A 23295-nucleotide genomic window follows, 5' to 3' on the forward strand; every position below is an offset into this window, starting at 1 on the left:
CTGTAGACCTAAAGACATGGGTGGATTGCGGATTCAAAACCTTGCCCATATGAATAAAGCTCCATTATGTAAATGGTGGTGGAAAATTTACAACACAAAAGGGTTGTGGCAGGAAATTGTCTTGAAAAAATACCAGGGAAGTAAAGCTCTTGGTAATATTTCTGCTAAACAAGGAGACTCCCAATTTTGGAGGGAATTATTGAAACACAGAGATCATTTTACCTCCCTGTGTAAATTCATAATAGGGAATGGAGGTCATACTAGGTTTTGGGAAGACTGGTGAATTGGATCTGCACCTTTATGCAAAAACTTCCCTGGGTTATATAATATATGTTTTGATAAGAAGAAAACAGTTAAGGAGATCTTTGAGGGGGGATTGATAACATGCATTTTAGGAGGACTCTGACAGGAGACTCAAGAGAATTGTGGGATCATATAAAAGAGGCATGTAGTTCGGTGGTTCTGAGGGATGAAAATGATAAGGTCCAATGGACACTGACAAAAAAGGGATTTATACTGTAAAGTCTTTTTATAGACACTTAATAGAAAATGGTATCAAATACCCACACTTATATATGTGGAAAATTAAAATGCCACCCAGAGTTAAGGTCTTTATGTGGCTAGCTCTTAGGAACATCATTCTCACAAAAGATAATTTGCTTCGTAGAGGATGGAAAGGAGATGAGAAATGCCCATTATATGGGTGTGAGGAAAGTATAAATCATCTGTTTATATCATGTTTAGTAGCTAGGCTGCTGTGGAATGTTTTAAAATGTGCTTTCAACTTAACTGATATACCAGCTGATTTGGATCTGGTGATGAGAATTTGGGCTAAGACTTTTGGAAAGGAAGAGAGGAGCTTAGTTTTGATAGGGATTTCGGCTATATGTTGGACTATTTGGAAATTGAGAAATAGTGTTGTTTTTGATAATAATAGGGTTGATGATCCCTGTGTGCCTGTTAATATGCTTCTTAAAAACTTACATGATTGGAACATTTTGCAAAAAAAACCCGCAACAAGTAATATGATGGAGGCAAGAGTGAAGCAGGTTGGTGAAGTTGCTGCAGAAGTGTTCAGAGCAGTGCATGGGTGGCGCCTGGAGACTAGAAGAATCATGGGATGACCAAAAAAAGCTTCAAGTCTTCTCGGGTCTGTGTTGCTGTGATGGACGCTTGAAGAGGCCGCAAGATTACCCCTATTTTACTTTTCCTTCCTTCTTTTGGTCTCTCCTTGGGGGAGTTATCAGTTTCTGTGCGATGTTAAAAACAGTTGTGTTCGTTTCGTCTCCTAGATAATATTCCGTCGTTAAAACTTTTTAATGCTGGTACTGGGACCTGCTCTTGAGCCCAGGCCTTAGATATCTCCAGGGGTGCTGCTTCAGGGGTTTGTGGGAAGGGGAGGGATGGCTCCCCCTCCTCCTCATCAGCGGTAGTTCCTGTTTTTTCTCTTTTCTTTCTTGTAAGACTTGGTGATTTCTTTTAATGGAAATCGGAGAGGTAGCTCTCTTTTATAAAAAAAGAGAGAAAAAAATAGATAGCATCATGTCCAAGTCCTTCAAACGCTGGTCATCAACTTGCAGATTCAGTACACAAACTCGTGAAATAGACAAACAATTTGCAATCTAAATATATATAAGCAGCCGACATAAACAACCAAGGAGGATGCCATGGCAGACTTAATTACGAGGCTTCTTATTTAACTGTTTTTACTCTGAAAATACCTCCCTTGCCATCAACACCTGGTTTTCTTGACAGTATAATTCATTTGTCAATTTTCTTGGCAGTATGATTCTGACAGGCATAGGACAAGCAATTTCTCATGGCAATGACTTTGAACAGCCAACCCGTGACCTTTTGGGACGCGTTTGGGCTGTCCATGTACGGAGAGCTGAAAAGGAGAAACCACGCTGAGAGGCTCAGAGTGAGATGCTGGATTCAATGAACCACAGACAACGGAAGCCCAAGACTTCGAGTCTATAGGCACCTCATTTTGGGGTGGGGCGAGGCCACCTTTCCGGCGAGCACATTCATCTGCTCCTTTGGCTCCGATCTGCATCTCCAGTTATCCCGTCAGGACCTAAGGTTGTATGGTCAGCCAACAGGGCTAGCCCTGTCAGGGACAACGCCACCATTGAGCTTACTAGGCATGGTGACCTGGTCCCCCGTGATGCCGATGGGAGCACGGTCTGGTCAAGCGGCACTTCAGGCAAATCAGTGGCTGGCATGGAGATCACGAAGCGCGGCAACCTGGTGATGTTTGATCAGAAGTATGCCATTGTGTGGCAGTCATTTGACCATCCAACTGATTCACTGGTCCCCGGGCAATCACTTATGGAAGGTATGAGGCTCACACCTAATATATCTGCAACAAATTCGACTAAGAATCAATGTTATGTGACTGTACTGCGAGATGGATTATACGGCTATGTCGAATCCACACCACCACAGCTCTACTTCTCATATCCACCGGTGAAAAATAATGAGACTGTAAATGGACAAACAAAGGTTACGTTCCAGAATGGCAGCCTTAGTATCATTATACAGGTGCAGAAAAAACCTTATCATGTCTGGTCAACACAAAGCACGGACTTGGGTCTTATGGCTGATATCATGCTGCCACCATCTCAGTTCAGTCAGTATATAAAATTAGAGTCTGATGGGCACCTAAGGCTGCATCAATGGTCTGATAATGAAAATCGGTGGATTGAGTCTGATGTAATGGAGATCTCTCGTCATTGTGACGATTTTCGAACACGGTGCTGGTGGAATAGGGAGTACATGATGTCTGGTGATTGTGCTTACCCAACAGTATGCGGGGAGTACGGGATATGCACGAATGGGCAGTGCAGCTGTCCACATGAGAGTAATACTAATCCAAACTACTTCAAGCCGGTGGATGACCGGAAAGCAAATCTTGGCTGTAAGCCACTGAATCCAATCTCTTGTCAGGACATGCAACACCACGAGCTCTTGATGCTTACAGATGTTTCCTATTCTGATCAAAGCCACGCCATTGTGAATTTAACAAACAGAAATGATTGTAAGCAAGCCTGCTTGAAGAACTGCTCCTGCAGGGCTGTTATGTTCAGGTATGGTCAGGAAGATTCCTATGGTAAATGTTTCTGGGTAACAAAGGTCTTCTCATTACAGTCCATACAACCTGAAGCTGCTCGTTACAACTCCACTGCATATCTCAAGGTGCAGCTGAGCCCCTCCAACTCCAGTTCTGCCCCTACTACAAACAAAAGGAAGTTCATTTTAGCAATTACACTTCCAACAAGTATTCTTGTGTTACTTCTCATTGCTGCCATTCTTTATCTGCAAAGGAGGAGGAAGTATGAAGACAGCGATGAAGACTCTGAATTGGATCACTTATCATCAGGAATGCCAACGAGGTTTTCTTTTGAGAAGTTGAGAGAATGCACCGAAGGTTTTAGTAAAAAACTCGGGGGAGGTGGATTCGGTTCTGTTTTTGAAGGGAAACTGGACGAAGAGAGAGTTGCAGTGAAACGTTTGGAAGGTGCTAGACAAGGAAAGAAAGAATTCTTGGCCGAGGTTGAAACTATTGGCAGCATTGAACACATCAATCTTATCAAGCTTATTGGCTTCTGTGTAGAGAAATCTCAGAGGCTTCTGGTATATGAATATATGTCGAGAGGGTCACTTGATAGGTGGATCTACAACTGTCATAATAATGCCCCTTTTGATTGGTGCACCCGATGTAGGATTATTCTAGATATTGCCAAGGGCCTATGTTATCTTCATGAAGGGTGCAGGCGAAAAATCGCTCATTTGGACATCAAACCACAAAACATTCTTTTAGACGAGAACTTCAGTGCCAAAGTGGCTGATTTTGGACTATCTAAGTTAATAGACAGGGATCAAAGCAAGGTAGTGACGATGATGAGAGGAACACCTGGGTATCTGGCGCCTGAATGGTTAACATCGCAAATCACTGAAAAGGTTGATGTGTACAGCTTTGGAGTTGTTATCTTGGAAATAATAAGTGGAAGAAAAAGTATTGACCGTTCTCGGCCCGAGGAGAATGTTCATATTATTTATTTATTACAAGAAAAGGCTCGAAACAATCAGTGGATTGATCTGATCGAAAATAATAGTGATGATATGGTCTCACGCCAGGAGGAAGTGATTCAAATGATGAAACTTGCAATGTGGTGCCTGCAGAATGACAGCAGCCATAGGCCTTCCATGTCAACGGTGATCAAGGTGTTGGAAGGTACTATAAGCGTTGAAGCTGACATAATTCAGAGCTTTCTCAATGCGAACTCTGCCATGTCTGTTCAAGATAAGCCATACCCATATTCGGTTCGTGAAGCATCTATCTTATCTGGCCCACGGTGAAAAAGGAGGTGCAGCCAAGAAATTCCACACTGCAGAATTCGATTTTTGCAACTGATCTTTATCGTATCCTACAATATTTGTGCATTGGAAGCATGTTTTAAATGGCAGCAAATAAATAATTGCTGGCCAGTATGTTAAGTGAAGTTGTATCTCATAATGAGGCAGGTTTACCATGGAACCGTAAGTGAGTAGTATAAGTGAAGTCTGTTGGGTGATTTTTTTACCAGCTCTTTTAGGTGATTTTCCAGGGTATTATAAACATGTTTATTCAAAAATTGTTTTTTGGGTAATTTCGATATTTACATTAAACTAATTTTGATATGCCATGGCATCATATTGACGTAAGCAGGTGAGTAATTTTGTCTCTTTTGCAGTTGTATGATCCCCACAACCAAATTGGCATGGGCTAAACCGTCTATCAGCACCCAAAATAAATTTATCTATCACTATTTCTCTTCTTGGATGGTGAAACAGGAAAATTAGACTGTCTTTTGACAGGACCAAGACACATGTTATGTGATGGTTAATATTCCTATTGATTCTTTTAATGAGTTTCACCATTAAAGATCTTCTAAACTATTACTTCAAATCAGTGTAAGGAAAAAAAATACTAGACCATTGTGTAGTTGTCCATACAAAAAAAACATGTTTTGACAGTAAGAGACGGTACTAAAAGGAAGTAAATTGAAGTTGAGAGGAAGATAATAAAATTGGCAGTTACCATACCTCGAAAATGATTTTTTTCTGAGAACCAGAAAAGAGCGGGAAGGATCCATATTATCTGAGGTTGCACCTTCTTCACCTTTAACATAATAATTTTCATGATGAGTAATGACTGTAGCCTCGTTTTTCCCCAATTGTGTAGAACTGTCCAGAGCCGTTGTTTGGTTGTCTGAAACAGGCAGATTTGTGCCTGCTATTAACATTGAAAAGTATATTTAAATTTTGAATCATTAAAACTGCAAGACATAGAAAAAGGCCAAACAACAATCTGATGACCACGCAGAAAACTTTAACCTCCAAAGTTTAGATTGGAAATGTTTACATTCACAAACGATTTCAAGAAAAGAAAAGAGGGCAATAACTAGCATGTGTGGAACCATCACAAAATTGTTTCCTTACCACGGTCCGATTCCGACATGACTAAATCTTCTGGATATGAAAGGGTAAGGAGGATCATTCAGGGATCAAATTGACGGTGGAAGGGGATCGCCGGAGGGAGGTGTGCTCGCTGCCGTAGGGTTTCGGACTGACTGATGCTGCTCGCTATGGCTTTGTATGGACATGCTCGTATGGGGCCGGGCCCTGTCCCTCCAGTGCTAAGTGCGGGGATTTTTTTTCCCGACGAAAGAAGCTCAAGTCTCGCCATTAGCACCCTTTTGAAGTTTCGATATGACTAGGACGGGTTTAAATGAGTGCGGATTTTTGGAGGCTGAACTCCAGTGAGCTTGGTACTTTGGAAATATAAAAAAGCATATTTAAAAGTTCCCAAAAATCTGGAAAAAAAACCATGGAAATATACATGTATTCCGCAAGAATGTGTTAAATTTCGTCAAAAAATGTTGTGATTTGTAGGCTGTACAAAAAAACATAATTCCGGCCCAATAACAAAATAAAAGGCCCGTTTAAAAATGCTGGCGACGCGGCTGGCGTGACCTTCGTTTCAGTTTACAAGTCCTGCGCGTATATCTAGGTTATCAATTTTATCACCTTAATATAAACTATATAACACAAAAATTATACATTTTGAAAGTAGAAACTCCGTAGTTTATGTTGGTATATTTTTTGTAATATATGATTTGTATTAGGTTGGTCAGATTGAAGACCTAGGGATACACGCACGCCCTGTAAACTGAGAAAGAGGTAGTAAGTCGTTTGACTGGGCTCTTGACCCTCATGAGTTGCTCCCCTCTACCGCCCCAAGTTACATTTTTGGTCGATGACTGGGCTCCGCTGGTGGCTTGCCGAGCAATTGACGAAGATTTCTCAAGTAGCCATGCCCTGTCCATGATGGTCATCCGCTTAGCCCTCTCCAGGTTATAAATAAATCTCATTCTCCTCTTTTCTCGTGCTGATTTTTCGTTATGATTTTTGCTATGTTTGTCCGGCTGAGGAATCACGAGGTTGTTCATGTCCAACAGAACACAAGCATGTTTTTAATATATATTACTTGATTCTTATTTATGATCACTGCGTTTCGGATCAATGACGCTTTATTCATTGGTTGGTGTTGAGTATATGTGTTATGTGCATATTGTGTATTGGACACGTCTTCTAATTTCTTGTATAGTTAAGGTCAGTGGCCCATGTTTGTACATCATATATACGTGCATATGCACGAATAGCAATATATCGTGCAATTCCAAGAACATAAATGGTATCAGTTTCCGGGTTCTAACCCTAGTCTTCCGTCGCCGCCCAGCCGCCGCCGCTCGCGCGCCCTCCGCGCCGGCCGCCGCTCCTCCCTCTTCCTGCCCGCGCTACCTCAGCCCGCAAGCCGCGTCGCCCGCCACCTCTTCCTGCTGCGTGCCGCCCGAGCCGCTAGCTGTGCCCGATCCCGCTCGCCCAGCTTCTCCCGATGGCTACCTCGCGTCGCCGCTCCGCTCCTTCACGCCAGCCCCGCGCGCCATCTCCACTCCAGCCGCCACCCCGATCCCGCGTCGCTGCTTCACTCCTTCACGCCAGCCGCGTCGCCAGCATCGCCCGCCATCTGCGTAGACGTCAGCCGCCGCGCGACGCACTGCCCGCCAGCTGCATCTCCCGCTAACCCGCGCCAGCTGTATCTCCCGCGCCGTCGCCCACGCCCGATCACACGAGCCGTCCGGTCCAGTGTTCTCGCATGTGTGTGTTTCGCCAGCGGCGTATACGTACGTGGACGAGGGCGTAGGTGAAGCTGCTCCGGTGGTTGGGTTAAGGATGGTGTCGACGACGCAGATCTACGGCCGTGGATGGGGCGTCAGAAGCTGCTTCGGTGGTTGGGTTAAGGATGGTGTCGACACGGATCTGCGGCCGTGGACGGGGCGTCAGAAGCTGCTCTGGTGGTTGGGTTAAGGGTGGTGTCGACGATGCGGATCTGCGGCCGTGGACATGGCGTCAGAAACTGCTCCGGTAGGTTGGATGAGGGTGTGAGGAAGCGAATCTGAGGCTGTGGACTTGCGAGTTGGCAAAGCGGCCCCGGTAGGGTTGAGAATGGTATAGGCGAAGCTACTCCGGTAGGGTTGATGATGGTGTCGGCGAAGCGGCTCCGGTAAGGTTGAGGAAGGTGTCGGTGAAGCGGCTCCGGTAGGGTTGAGGAAGGTGTCGGCGAAGAGGATCAGAGGCCGTCGACGGGGGCGTCGGTGGGGCGGCTCCGGGGGGTGTGGACGAAGCGTCTCCGGTGGGGAGTACGAATGAGCCGCTGCAGATGCGCGATGGTTTACGAGAGTACCGGCGAAGCAGATCCGACGTCGTGGACAAAGACCGGCACTGAATGGGCTGTGGTACAGTGCTGGATGAGCAGTCTACCTGTTTTTAGGGGAGGTGGGAGGGATAGATGCGGCCGCAGAAGCAGATCCGGCGAGGTGGATGCCGCTGGCAGTGAATGGGCTATGGTACGCCGGTGGATGAGCAGTCTAGGGTTTCGAGACGGGAGGGGAGAAAGGGCGATGAAGTACGGACGGCGTGATGTAAGATGTTCTGGTGCTGTGGAGTTAGTCGTTTTTGCGGGAGGGGGAGAGGAAATGGGGGTGCCGTGTAGTGGGGGGGAACCAGAAGTTACCAAAGCGGCCCCGACCTATCATGTAGATGAGGGCGGTATTGTAACTGTTGGTCTCCGTGCGCCAAGGACAAAAGGGGGATTTCGCATGCTAAAAACTAAGGTGGCGGAAATTTTAGAAGGAGGCGGGAGATTTTGCCGCCCGCGGGATCGTTCGTATCCGGTTTCAACTAATTTTGGACCGTGCTAGCAGGAAGGTCATGCTAGACTGTGTACACAGGGCACGCATCAGCAGTTAATAACTGGTGTGAAGTCCACACCAGAAAAAAGACAATAACTCGGGATGATGCGCCGATAACTTGGACGTTCACATGGGCGCGGCCAATCGTACGGGTGTAGTGGCGCGTTCACCAAAAAAGGGATCAAACGCTCAGCCTATGTATTTCTCGTGTAAATAGATAATTTAGTGCCATTGGTTATTTACTTTAAACATAATGCATTGACGTGTTAATGTAGAGGCGCACAAAAAGAAATGGATATTGTAGTCAACTACTTAAAAGTGTTACCTCATATTATTACATAGCCTCCATTTCATAAATTGCGTACCCGTTGAATTCATATATGAATATTACATAAATTACTTCAAAATAGAAACTTAAATCATCCAAGACTAATGAATTTGAATGCAAGAGTAACAATGGTGCATGTACATGATAGCTATATTGGTTGTTTGAAGAAACATTACTATAACTTTGGCATGCACAACTGAAAAGGTTTATTTAAATAGAAAAAACGTGATATGTGAGTGTCCAATCTTTATAGCGTTGAATCGATATTGTACCTTTGGCCACGATACAAAGTAGATATTGACTTATGTTCAAGCGATCCTCGTCCACGATCGCTAGATAGTGATATGTGAATGAATTGTTCAATCTCTCTCACACGCATACATATCTCATTTCCATGTGGGCATCGGAATCACACACGCGCACTTCATGTATTTCTCTCCCTCCGTCAGGGTTAAATTCGTCTTTCTACCCCGTCCTACAAGTCTCTCACACAAAAACACACACGCTCTCTATGTCTAACACGCCCACCCACAACCACTAATGTCTCAAAGTATAATAATGTCTCTGACACATATGCTATCTACCTATCCCTTAATATAGCTAGATATGTGTCACACAAACTCCTTCTCCCTACTAGCAAGATGCCCATGCGTTGCACGGAACATCAAGATGCATTTGTATGAGAAGTTTATCTTGTGGGACAAAAGGATGAACGACGGAATGCCTTATTTGCAAATGCGGAGAGGGGTGTGGGTATCTTTTTACAAAATTGCCATAGTTTCCTTCCTATCCGTCGGATATAAATCGGATGGCCTATATTGCAGGATGGCCGGAACACCATCATCACCAACTCTGTTTTTTATAAGAGTAGAGATATGTGAGTGTCACTGCCCCCCCCCCCCACACCCACACACCCACACACCCACTCTTCCCAACACCGAAGGAGTAGGGTGACACCTCGATCTTGATACTAATCCATCGACTGGCTTCTCTCTCAAACATACACATACACACACTACCCGGCACCGAAGTAGTAGGGTGGCACATCGATCTTGATAATAATCTATCTACTCCTCTTTCAAACACACACACACACACACACACACTCGCTAGTTGTGCCTCTGTGCCTACCGCGCACACTCTCGCTACGTCTTTCTCTCCCCCCCCCCAACAATGACAGCAAAAGGGTGACAACTCGATCTGATCATAATCTGTCAATTGGTTTCTCTCTCAAACATTGTGTCTCGGTGCCTCGCTCGGTAGCCCCCTCGACATGTAGACTTCTCGCGCGCGCACAGCTGTAGTGACGATGACGCTGAACCCAGTGTGCCTTGTTTTTACCGGACTCATGTGATACTTTTCACCCTATTTTCTGTTAATTAACAAGGCAACCTTTTCTTTGTTACTACTGGTGAATCTGAAATCATTCGGGCAGACATAAAATATATCACTTCAACCCAATTATCGCAGCAACTATTTTAAAAGAAATTAGCTAGCTGCCCGTGCGTTGCACAGAACATGAAGATGCATTTGTATGAGTAGTTTATCTTATGAGAGAAAAGGCTGAACGAGGGAAGGCCTTATTTGCGAACGTGGAGAGACATGTGGGTATATTTTTGCGAAATTGCCATAGTTTCTTTCCTATCCGTTAGATATAAATCTGACGGCCTATATTGCAAGATGTCACGCACACCATCATCACCAAGTCTGTTTTCTACTCCCTCCGTCCGAAAATACTTGTCATCAAAATGGATAAAAAGAGGTGTATCTAAAACTAAAATACGTCTAGATACATTTCCTTTTATCCATTTTGATGACAAGTATTTCCGGACGGAGGGAGTATTTGTCTTTTTAGATATTTCAACAAGTGAGTATGACCGGACCTTACCAACATACTCAAAAAAGTAGTCCATAATTTTGATGTTACCCTCTTTTCTTGACGGTGCAGTGCCATCTGGATACCTCATAAATAAATCAAGGACAAATCTGACCCCTTCCTGAAAAGACATACGGAGCAAAATGAGTGAATCTACACTCTAAAATATGTCTACATACACATACGTATGTGATAGTCCATTTGAAATCTGAAAAAGACACATATTTAGGAACGAATGGAGTATATATAAGAGTAGACATGGAGATATATCTCCAGCATGGTCTACAACAAAAATGTGCTGGGCTGGTTAGCGCCGGATGCTCGCAACGCGATGACATGAGTTTGAATTATGTCTTTTAACTTTAGATTTTTTATGTTATATATTACTCTACTTATTTAATATATACTTCTTTCGCTACTGACAGTGAAACCCACAGAGTACTTAGAATACAAGATTAAGGATGGACTTGTTTCTTTTTAACTTTCTGTACGAAGCTGTAGCCACCCTGTAAGTCACGTGTACACTGTACATGCAATTAATTTTTTATAGAGGGACAATCATACAGGCAATTAACTCAAATGTATTGGATGTCACTCTATTATCTCCAGCATAAAGAGCATCTCCAACGGCAGCCGGCAAATTTCCTCCCGCTTCCTTCCGCGAAGGACGACATCAAACGCCAGCGGCATACATTTTTACAACTCTAACCAACCAGATGAAATTCGTGCAAACACGGACTGATTTCATATAAGCATGAAGGATTTCGTATAAAAAGCCGGATCTTCATATAAACATGATGGATTTCATTACATTTACATGAACTAGGAGGTGCCAATCCGGCTCTCTTGTATAATTAATACTCCCTCCGTCCGGAAATACTTGTCCTAAAAATGGATGTATCTAGACTTATTTTAGTTCTAAATGGCCGCCCGCGGATCCCTTTGTCTTCCTAATGTCCGTCAGACACTTGCGGGGTCGACGAAGGTCCTCGGAAGAGACGAAGCAGCAAAGAAACCACCTGAATCCGCGGTCGTCGCCTCGGCGGTGGCCTTCATGGGTCCGAAGTGGTGGCGGCCTCCCGTGTTCTACTTCTCGTCGATGATGGTGGCGGACACAGAGAAGCTGCCCACCGACTCGTCGCTCTCCACGCACCCGGCTTCTGTCTCTGCTTGCATGGCGCTGCCGCAGGCATGGGAGGCGCGCCCACAGACACGGGAGGCGCGGCCACCGCAGACACTGGTGGCGCGGTACGACGCGGCAGCGACGGCGCCCGTACCGGCTTGCTCGCCGCCGTGCCGGCGTGGAGCAACTCGGCACTCCTCGTCGAGCTGAACTAGAGCGGCGAGTTGCTGAACCACACGCCTGCTTGGGGCAGCAACTAGCTCCGCCGGGCCAAGCGAGGTTGGTGAAGCACCGAGCGGCCTCGCCCGTATCCGGAGGGCTCGGTGGGCCACCCAGCCGGGTAATATGCCAGAGAACGTCTCGATCGGAAGCCATCAGAAGAGTGGAGAAAATGGTGAAGGAGGAGATGGGGAGAGGCGGAGGGGTGCAATTCTTGCCCGCTGTATGTCTGGCCTCGTGTAAATAGAGGGTGGACGGTAGGAGCTTGGCTGATGCCTGGCCTCATTTAAACTGAGGGCAGACGGGAGGAGCTCGGCCGGTGTTGCGTTTAATTCCGGCCCGCTCATGAACGGACGTGTGGCCGGAGTAGGATTCTCGGTTTGCATGCGGGTTTAATGGAGGGGCCTCGTGTAAATAGAGGGTGGACGGTAGGAGCTTGGCCGATGTCTGGCCTCATTTAAACTGAGGGCAGACGGGAGGAGCTCGGCCGGTGTTGCGTTTAATTCCGGCCCGCTCATGAACGGACGTGTGGCCGGAGTAGGATTCTCGGTTTGCATGCGGGTTTAACGGAGGGGTTTAATGGAGGCGTCGGGCGTGCAGCGGACGGCGTAGTACTATTCAATTTGACAGCAGTAATGAGCCGTCAAATCACAAAGGCCCTCGCCTCTCGTGAAACCAACCGAGCTAGACTGCCCCGCCCTCTAGCCTTTTAAAAAATGTATACTTTTGTACAGCAATAGTATCGATGGATTGCGCCATGGAGCAAAACTTGAAATTAAAAAAAAGGTGGTACATATAGAGAGCGCTCGTCGCCAAATTATGCATATAGTATACTATTAAAAAGGCTAGTCACAATAATGGTGTCGAGCACAACCCACCCCTCAAATAAAACTAAGCATCCTGGAATTCTTTGACAAAACCAAGCACCCTGAAATTCTTTGACAACTAAACTGCTGGCTATATGATGTTGGCCATATATATTGTACGTATATAATGTGAAGAAACGAGTGGTAGTACTATACCAACTAAAAGATGAAATGTAAGAAATACTAGTATGTACATACTGAAAAGTTAAAGTAACGATAAGAAACATAACATAGTTCTGCTGGGGGCTCAGCACAACACACCCCTCAAATTAAATTAAGCACACCTGAAATTAAACTTTGCAACTATTCCAGAGACACTGCATTAGAACCACCATGAGCAATGACACAGCCACCTTACTCGGAGTCCTCGTCCACGTCCTCGACTTCGTCCTTGTCCCTCTTCCTCTTGGCCGATACTTCTTTGCTTGAACCGCACACTTGGCTCTTGCTCTTCATCCAACCCTTGTAGATATTGAAACAAAGGTAGCCATCCATTGCAGCATAGTGGATGTGGTCTATACTAGTACATTCCGCTGCCATGCATTACGATGAAACGTGTATGGACGTTTCTCCAGTTTACCGTACGAAGGATGAACAATGGCTCCTGCCAGGGTCAGCATTGAAGGCTGACGAGAGGACACCAGCTGATTCTTCTGGAGGTCGAAGGTGTTGCCTACAACGAGGCCTATCCGACCCACGACTTCTTTGTCGTTATCAAAGTCTACAGTAACGAATTTGACTAGGTTGCTCTCGAGGAAGTCCTTAAAATCCAGGCATTCAACGTCGGCATGGCATATGTGGTAGACCAAGCATAAGTCATGCACGCAAACCTGGATCACGCGGGCTTCTTCCTCTCTTCGTCCTTTAGATCCTTCTCTCGTCCCAGGACTGTGGTGTACTCAACATCTAGCCCAGCGACCTGCTCATCATCTGAGTCTTTGAACATGCGTCTGAAGCGAGAAAGGCATCCTTTCACCATCGCGGAAGAACGGGTGTAGATGACGTCAAACTCATCGCCGGTGATGGTTCTAACCGTGTACTCACCGCCGATCATGGAGATTTGGGACGCCATGGATTTGGGAGGAGGGTTAGGATTAGTGGAACTGCCGTAATGTGAATGGACGGGACGACTAGGATCAAACCGCCGTAGTATTGAAGGACGTGCGGGGACGAGTAGGAGTGAACTGCCAGCGTGCGAACGGCAGGGTAGTGGCTTTCCATTCTCCCATGATACAGGCTTCCGAGAGCCCTTGGATCTGAGATCGAACGGTTGCATGGCGTGATTCTAGACCTATGGGTGAATATCGTATCCTGGAGTGTTATTCTACAATTTTTTAGCAACTTAGCATGTGACTGTTTGATCTCAGATCCAAGGGTTGCCAGCAGCCCGTATCATGGTCACGCCTACCACGACCGTCGCGTCGCTCGCGCGGTCGCGCCCTTGGAGATTTAACACGGTGCGTTAGGCTATCTGATGTTGGCATGTCATACATAGTCATTGTTGGAAATATGCCCTAGAGGCAATAATAAATTGATTATTATTATATTTCCTTGTTCATGATAATCGTTTATTATCCATGCTAGAATTGTATTGATAGGAAACTCAGATACATGTGTGGATACATAGACAACACCATGTCCCTAGTAAGCCTCTAGTTGACTAGCTCGTTAATCAATAGATGGTTACAGTTTCCTGACCATGGACATTGGATGTCGTTGATATCGGGATCACATCATTAGGAGAATGATGTGATGGACAAGACCCAATCCTAAGCCTAGCACAAGATCATGTAGTTCGTATGCTAAAGCTTTTCTAATGTCAAGTATCATTTCCTTAGACCATGAGATTGTGCAACTCCCGGATACCGTAGGAGTGCTTTGGGTGTGCCAAACGTCACAACGTAACTGGGTGGCTATAAAGGTACACTACGGGTATCTCTGAAAGTGTTTGTTGGGTTGGCACGAATCGAGATTGGGATTTGTCACTCCGTGTAAACGAAGAGGTATCTCTGGGCCCACTCGGTAGGACATCATCATAATGTGCACAATGTGACCAAGGGGTTGATCACGGGATGATGTGTTACGGAACAAGTAAAGAGACTTGCCGGTAACGAGATTGAACAAGGTATCGGTATACCGACGATCGAATCTCGGGCAAGTACCATACCGCTAGACAAAGGGAATTGTATACAGGATTGATTGAGTCCTTGACATCGTGGTTCATCCGATGAGATCATCGTGGAACATGTGGGAGCCAACATGGGTATCCAGATCCCGCTGTTGGTTATTGACCGGAGAACATCTCGGTCATGTCTGCATGTCTCCCGGACCCGTAGGGTCTACACACTTAAGGTTCGATGACGCTAGGGTTATAAAGGAAGTTTGTATGTGGTTACCGAATGTTGTTCGGAGTCCCGGATGAGATCCCGGACGTCACGAGGAGTTCCGGAATGGTCCGGAGGTAAAGATTTATATATAGGAAGTCCTGTTTCGGCCATCGGGACAAGTTTCGGGGTCATCGGTATTGTACCGGGACCACCGGAAGGGTCCCGGGGGCCCACCGGGTGGGGCCACCTGCCCCGGGGGGGCACATGGGCTGTAGGGGGTGCGCCTTGGCCTACATGGGCCAAGGGCACCAGCCCCTAGAGGCCCGTGCGCCAAGATATAGGAAAAAGGGGAGAGTCCTAAAGGGGGAAGGCACCTCCGAGGTGCCTTGGGGAGGATGGACTCCTCCCCCCCTCCTTAGCCGCACCCCTTCCTTGGAGGAGGGGGCAAGGCTGCGCCTCCCCCCTCTCCCCTGCCCCTATATATAGTGGAGGGGAGGGAGGGCATCCATACCTGAGCCCTTGGCGCCTCCCTCCCTCCCGTGACACCTCCTCCTCTCCCGTAGGTGCTTGGCGAAGCCCTACAGGATTGCCACGCTCCTCCATCACCACCACGCCGTTGTGCTGCTGCTGGATGGAGTCTTCCTCAACTTCTCCCTCTCTCCTTGCTGGATCAAGGCGTGGGAGACATCGTCGAGCTGTACGTGTGTTGAACGCGGAGGTGCCGTCCGTTCGGCACTAGGATCATCGGTGATCTGAATCACGATGAGTACGACTCCATCAACCCCATTCACTTGAACGCTTCCGCTTAGCGATCTACAAGGGTATGTAGATGCACTCCCTTTCTACTCGTTGCTGGTCTCTCCATAGATAGATCTTGGTGTTACGTAGGAAATTTTTTGAATTTCTGCTACGTTCCCCAACAGTGGCATCATGAGCTAGGTCTATTGCGTAGATTCTTTGCACGAGTAGAACACAAAGTAGTTGTGGGCGTCGATATTGTTCAATATGCTTGCCGTTACTAGTCTTATCTTGATTCGGCGGCATCGTGGGATGAAGCGGCCCGGACCAACCTTACACGTACGCTTACGTGAGACCGGTTCCACCAACAAACATGCACTAGTTGCATAAGGTGGCTGGCGGGTGTCTGTCTCTCCCACTTTAGTCGGATCGGATTCGATGAAAAGGGTCCTTATGAAGGGTAAATAGCAATTGGCATATCACGTTGTGGTTCATGCGTAGGTAAGAAATGTTCTTGCTAGAAACCCATAGTAGCCACGTAAAACATGCAAACAACAATTAGAGGACGTCTAACTTGTTTTTGCAGGGTTTGCTATGTGATGTGATATGGCCAAAGGATGTGATGAATGATATATGTGATGTATGAGATTGATCATGTTCTTGTAATAGGAATCACGACTTGCATGTCGATGAGTATGACAACCGGCAGGAGCCATAGGAGTTGTCTTTATTTATTTGTGACCTGCGTGTCAACTTAAACGTCATGTAATTACTTTACTTTATTGCTAACCGTTAGCCATAGTAGTAGAAGTAATAGTTGGCGAGGCAACTTCATGAAGACACGATGATGGAGATCATGATGATGGAGATCATGGTGTCATGCCGGTGACGATGATGATCATGGAGCCCCGAAGATGGAGATCAAAAGGAGCAAAGTGATGATGGCCATATCATGTCACTATTTGATTGCATGTGATGTTTATCATGTTTATACATCTTATTTGCTTAGAACGACGGTAGTAAATAAGATGATCCCTTACAACAATTTCAAGAAGTGTTCTCCCCTAACTGTGCACCGTTGCGATAGTTCGCTGTTTCAAAACATCACGTGATGATCAGGTGTTTTATTCAGACGTTCAAATACAACGGGTGTTGACGAGCCTAGCATGTACAGACATGGCCTCGGAACACACGCGAAACACTTAGGGTTAACTTGACGAGCCTAGCATGTACAGACATGGCCTCGGAACACGGAGACCGAAAGGTCGAACATGAGTCGTATAGAAGATACGATCAACATGAAGATGTTCACCAATGATGACTAGTCCGTCTCACGTGATGATCGGACACGGCCTAGTTTGACTCGGATCATGTAATCACTTAGATGACTAGAGGGATGTCTATCTGAGTGGGAGTTCATAAGATGAACTTAATTATCCTGAACATAGTCAAAAGGTTTTTGCAAATTATGTCGTAGCTCACGCTATAGTTCTACTGTTTAGATATGTTCCTAGAGAAAAATTAGTTGAAAGTTGATAGTAGCAATTATGCGGACTAGGTCCGTAAACTGAGGATTGTCCTCATTGCTTCATAGAAGGCTTATGTCCTTAATGCACCGCTCAGTGTGCTGAACCTCGAACGTTGTCTGTGGTTGTTGCGAACATCTGACATACACGTTTTGATAACTACGTGATAGTTCAGTTAAACGGTTTAGAGTTGAGGCACCAAAGACGTTTTTTGAAACATCGCGAAACATATGAGATGTTTTGAGGGCTGAAATTGGGATTTCAGGCTCGTGCCTATGTCAAGAGGTATAAGACCTCCGATGACTTTCTTAACCTGCAAACTAAGGAGAAAAGCTCAATTGTTGAGCTTGTGCTCAGATTGTCTGAGTACAACAATCATTTGAATCGAGTGGGAGTTGATCTTCCAGATAAGACAGTGATAGTTTCTCCGAAGTCATTACCACCAAGCTGTTAGAGCTTCGTGATGAACTATAACATATCAGGGATAGATATGATGATCCTTGAGGTATTCGCGATGTTTGACACCGCGAAAGTAGAAATCAAGAAGGAGCATCAATTGTTGATGGTTGGTGAAACCACTAGTTTCAAGAAGGGCAAGGGCAAGAAGGGATACTTCATGAAACGGCAAATCAGTTGCTGCTCTAGTGAAGAAACCCAAGGTAAAACCCAAACCCGAGACTAAGTGCTTCTGTAATAAGGGGAACAACCACTAGAGCAGAATTACCCTAGATACTTGGTAGATAAGAAGGCTGGCAAGGTCGATAGAAGTATATTGGATATACATTGTGTTAATGTGTACTTTGCTAGTACTCCTAGTAGCACCAGGGTATTAGATACCGGTTTGGTTGCTAAGTGTTAGTAACTCGAAACAAAAGGCTACGGAATAAACGGAGACTAGCTAAAGGTGAGCTGATGATATGTGTTGGAAGTTTTTCCAAGCTTGATATGATCAAGCATCGCACGCTCCCTCTACCAAAGAGATTGGTGTTAAACCTAAATAATTGTTATTTGGTGTTTGCGTTGAGCATAGACATGATTGGATTACGTCTATCGCAATACGGTTATTCATTTAAGGAGAATAATGGTTACTCTGTTTATTTGAATAATACCTTCAATGGTCTTACACCTAAAATGAATGGTTTATTAAATCTCGATCGTAGTGATACACATGTTCATGCCAAAAGATAGTAATGATAGTACCACCTACTTGTGGCACTGCCACGTAAGTCATATCGGTATAAAACGCATGAAGAAGCTCCATATTGATGGATCTTTGGACTCACTCGTTTTTGAAAAGTTTGAGACATGCGAACCATGTCTATTGGTGTATATGCATGAAGAAACTCCATGCAAATGGATCGTTCGGACTCACTTGATTTTGAATCACTTGGGACATGCAAATCATACCACATGGGCAAGATGACTGAAAAGCCTCGTTTTCAGTAAGATGGAACAAGATAGCAACTTATTGGAAGTAACACATTTTGATGTGTGCAGTCCAATGAGTGCTGAGGCATGCAGTGAATATCGTTATGTTCTTACTTCACAGATGATTCAAGTAGATGTTGAGAATATTTACTTGATGAAACACAAGTCTGAATTATTGAATGGTTCAAATAATTTCAGAGTGAAGTAGAAGATCATTGTGACAAGAGGATAAAATATCTATGATATGATCATAGAGATGAATATCTGAATTACGAGTTTGGCACAGAATTAAGACATTGTGGAAATAGTTTCACAACTAATACAGCCTGGAACACCATAGTGTGATGGTGTGTCCGAACATCATAACTGCACCCTATTGGATATGATGCATACCATGATGTCTCTTATCGAAGTACCACTATAGTTTATGGGTTAGGCATTAGAGACAACCACATTCAATTTAAATAGGGCACCACGTAATTCCGTTGAGATGACAGCGTATGAATTATGGTTTAGAGAAACCTAAGCTGTCATTTCTTAGAAGTTTGGGGCTGCGACGCTTATGTGAAAAAAAAAATTCAGGCTGATAAGCTCGAACCCAAAGCGGATAAATGCATCTTCATAGGACACCCAAAACAGTTGGGTATACCTCCTGTCTCAGATTCGAAAGCAATAAGGGACTGTTTCTAGAATCAGGTCCTTTCTCGAGGAAAATTTTCTCTCGAAAGAATTGAGTGGGAGGATGGTGGAGACTTGATGAGGTTATTGAACCGTCACTTCAACGAGTGTGTAGCAGGGCACAGGAAGTTGTTCCTGTGGCACCTACACCAATTGAAGTGGAAGCTTATGATAGTGATCATGAAGTTTCGGATCAAGTCACTACCGAACCTCGTAGGGTGACAAGGATACGTACTACTTCAGAGTGGTACAGTAATCCTGTCTTGAAGGTCATGTTGCTAGACAACAATGAACCTACGAGCTATGGAGAAGCGATGGTGGGCCCAAATTCCGACAAATGGTTAGAAGCCATAAAATCCGAGATAGGATCCATGTATGAAAACAAAGTGTAGACTTTGGAAAAACTACTTGATGGTCGTAAGGCTGTTAGGTACATATGGATTTTGAAAGGAAGACAGACAATGATGGTAAGTGTCACCATTGAGAAAGCTCGACTTGTCATTAAGATGTTTTTCGACAAGTTCAAGGATTTGACTACGATGAGACTTTCTCACTCGTAGCGATGCTAAGAGTCTGTTGGAATTATATTAGCAATTACTGCATTATTTATGAAATCTTGCAGATAGGATGTCAAAACATTGTTTCCTCGACGATTCTTGAGGAAAGGTTGTATGTGATACAACCGGAAGGTTTTGTCTATCCTGAAATATGCTAATAAGTATGCAAAGCTCCAGCAATCCTTCTGAGGACTGGAGTGAGCATCTCGGAGTTGGAATGTATGCTTTGATGATGATCAAAGATTTTGGGTGTATACAAAGTTTATGAGAAACTTGTATTTCCAAAGAAGTGAGTGGGAGCACTATAAATTTCTGATGAGTATATGTTGTTGACATATTAATGATCAGAAATGACGTAGAATTTCTGGAAAGCATATAGGGTTATTTGGAAAGTGTTTTCAATGGAAAACCTGGATTAAGCTACTTGAACATTGAGCATCAAGATCTATAAGGATAGATCAAAACGCTTAATAGTACTTTCGAATGAGCACATGCCTTGACGTGATCTTGAAGGTGTTCAAGATGGATCAGTCAAAGAAGGAGTTCTTGCCTGAGTTGTAAGGTATGAAGTTAAGAATTAAAGCTCGACCATGGCAGAATAGAGAGAAAGGAACGAAGGTCGTCCCCTATGCTTAAGACATAGGCTCTACAGTATGCTATGATGTGTACCGCACCTGAAGTGTGCTTTACCATGAGTCAGTCAAGGGGTACAAGAGTGATCCAAGAATGGATCACAGGACAGCGGTCAAAGTTTTCCTTAGTAACTAGTGGACTAAGGAATTTTCTCAATTATGGAGGTGGTAAAAGAGTTCGTCGTAAAGGGTTACGTCGATGCAAGCTTAACACCTATCCGAATAGCTCTGAGTAGAGATACCAGATACGTATAATGGAGCAACAATTTAGAATAGCTCCAAGTAGAACAGTTATTTGGAATAGCTCCAAATAGAATGTGGTAGCTGCATCTAGGAGATGACATAGAGATTTGTAAAGCACACACGGATCTAAAAGGTTCAGACCCGTTGACTATAACCTCTCTCACAAGCATAACATGACCAAACCCAGAACTCATCGAGTGTTAATCACATGGTAAATGTGAACTAGATTATTGACTCTAGTAAACTCTTTGGGTGTTAGTCACATGGGGATGTGACCTTGAATGTTAATCACATATCGATGTGAACTAGATTATTGACTCTAGTGCAAGTGGGAGACTGTTGGAAATATGCCCTAGAGGCAATAATAAATTGATTATTATTATATTTCCTTGTTCATGATAATCGTTTATTATCCATGCTAGAATTGTATTGATAGGAAACTCAGATACATGTGTGGATACATAGACAACACCATGTCCCTAGTAAGCCTCTAGTTGACTAGCTCGTTAATCAATAGATGGTTACGGTTTCCTGACCATGGACATTGGATGTCGTTGATATCGGGATCACATCATTAGGAGAATGATGTGATGGACAAGACCCAATCCTAAGCCTAGCACAAGATCATGTAGTTCGTATGCTAAAGCTTTTCTAATGTCAAGTATCATTTCCTTAGACCATGAGATTGTGCAACTCCCGGATACCGTAGGAGTGCTTTGGGTGTGCCAAACGTCACAACGTAACTGGGTGGCTATAAAGGTACACTACGGGTATCTCTGAAAGTGTTTGTTGGGTTGGCACGAATCGAGATTGGGATTTGTCACTCCGTGTAAACGGAGAGGTATCTCTGGGCCCACTCGGTAGGACATCATCATAATGTGCACAATGTGACCAAGGGGTTGATCACGGGATGATGTGTTACGGAACGAGTAAAGAGACTTGCCGGTAACAAGATTGAACAAGGTATCGGTATACCGACGATCGAATCTCGGGCAAGTACCATACCGCTAGACAAAGGGAATTGTATACGGGATTGATTGAGTCCTTGACATCGTGGTTCATCCGATGAGATCATCGTGGAACATGTGGGAGCCAACATGGGTATCCAGATCCCGCTGTTGGTTATTGACCGGAGAACATCTCGGTCATGTCTGCATGTCTCCCGAACCCGTAGGGTCTACACACTTAAGGTTCGATGACGCTAGGGTTATAAAGGAAGTTTGTATGTGGTTACCGAATGTTGTTCGGAGTCCCGGATGAGATCCCGGACGTCACGAGGAGTTCCGGAATGGTCCGGAGGTAAAGATTTATATATAGGAAGTCCTGTTTCGGCCATCGGGACAAGTTTCGGGGTCATCGGTATTGTACCGGGACCACCGGAAGGGTCCCGGGGGCCCACCGGGTGGGGCCACCTGCCCCGGGGGGCCACATGGGCTGTAGGGGGTGCGCCTTGGCCTACATGGGCCAAGGGCACCAGCCCCTAGAGGCCCGTACGCCAAGATATAGGAAAAAGGGGAGAGTCCTAAAGGGGGAAGGCACCTCCGAGGTGCCTTGGGGAGGATGGACTCCTCCCCCCCTCCTTAGCCGCACCCCTTCCTTGGAGGAGGGGGCAAGGCTGCGCCTCCCCCCTCTCCCCTGCCCCTATATATAGTGGAGGGGAGGGAGGGCATCCATACCTGAGCCCTTGGCGCCTCCCTCCCTCCCGTGACACCTCCTCCTCTCCCGTAGGTGCTTGGCGAAGCCCTGCAGGATTGCCACGCTCCTCCATCACCACCACACCGTTCTGCTGCTGCTGGATGGAGTCTTCCTCAACTTCTCCCTCTCTCCTTGCTGGATCAAGGCGTGGGAGACATCGTCGAGCTGTACGTGTGTTGAACGCGGAGGTGCCGTCCGTTCGGCACTAGGATCATCGGTGATCTGAATCACGATGAGTACGACTCCATCAACCCCGTTCACTTGAACGCTTCCGCTTAGCGATCTACAAGGGTATGTAGATGCACTCCCCTTTCTACTCGTTGCTGGTCTCTCCATAGATAGATCTTGGTGTTACGTAGGAAATTTTTTGAATTTCTGCTACGTTCCCCAACAGTCATCACTTGGTCACTCATACTACAACAAGGTTAGCTATAAGGTTGGCTATAAGTGTTTTTTTACTCCTCTCTATCTCTTTCTTTGTACTCCCTCCGTCCCATAATATAAGAACGTTTTTGACACTAGGACACAAGGAGTACTAGTATTTATTGCATTTTCCAAGGAGTGACCTCTTCCAATGAAATGGTGTTGCTAAGTTTGCTTCATTTAATTAGCTATAGACTCAAAATTGTCTTTTCACCTAGGTACACGCGCTTAGCACCGTTTCTTCCTTGGGTCACCAAACTAGTCTCTCTCTTCTTGGTTAACTTGCCACATCAGACTTTATGCCTATGTGGCAAGCTTAGCACCTGTAGGAGCAAGTAA

General features: G+C 45.3%; 1 protein-coding gene across 1 annotated transcript; it reads left to right on the forward strand.

Moving 5' to 3' along the window:
* Positions 1–248: 248 nt before the first annotated feature.
* Positions 249–4362, forward strand: LOC119310407 (G-type lectin S-receptor-like serine/threonine-protein kinase SD2-5). The gene is made up of 3 exons (XM_037586171.1): positions 249–279; positions 2063–2724; positions 2779–4362. Exons 1-3 carry the CDS (start codon positions 249–251, stop codon positions 4360–4362), a joined length of 2277 nt encoding a protein of 758 aa, XP_037442068.1.
* Positions 4363–23295: the final 18933 nt, after the last annotated feature.

Source organism: Triticum dicoccoides, chromosome 5B, assembly GCF_002162155.2.
Source record: "Triticum dicoccoides isolate Atlit2015 ecotype Zavitan chromosome 5B, WEW_v2.0, whole genome shotgun sequence".
In the NCBI taxonomy this organism is placed as follows: domain Eukaryota; kingdom Viridiplantae; phylum Streptophyta; class Magnoliopsida; order Poales; family Poaceae; genus Triticum; species Triticum dicoccoides.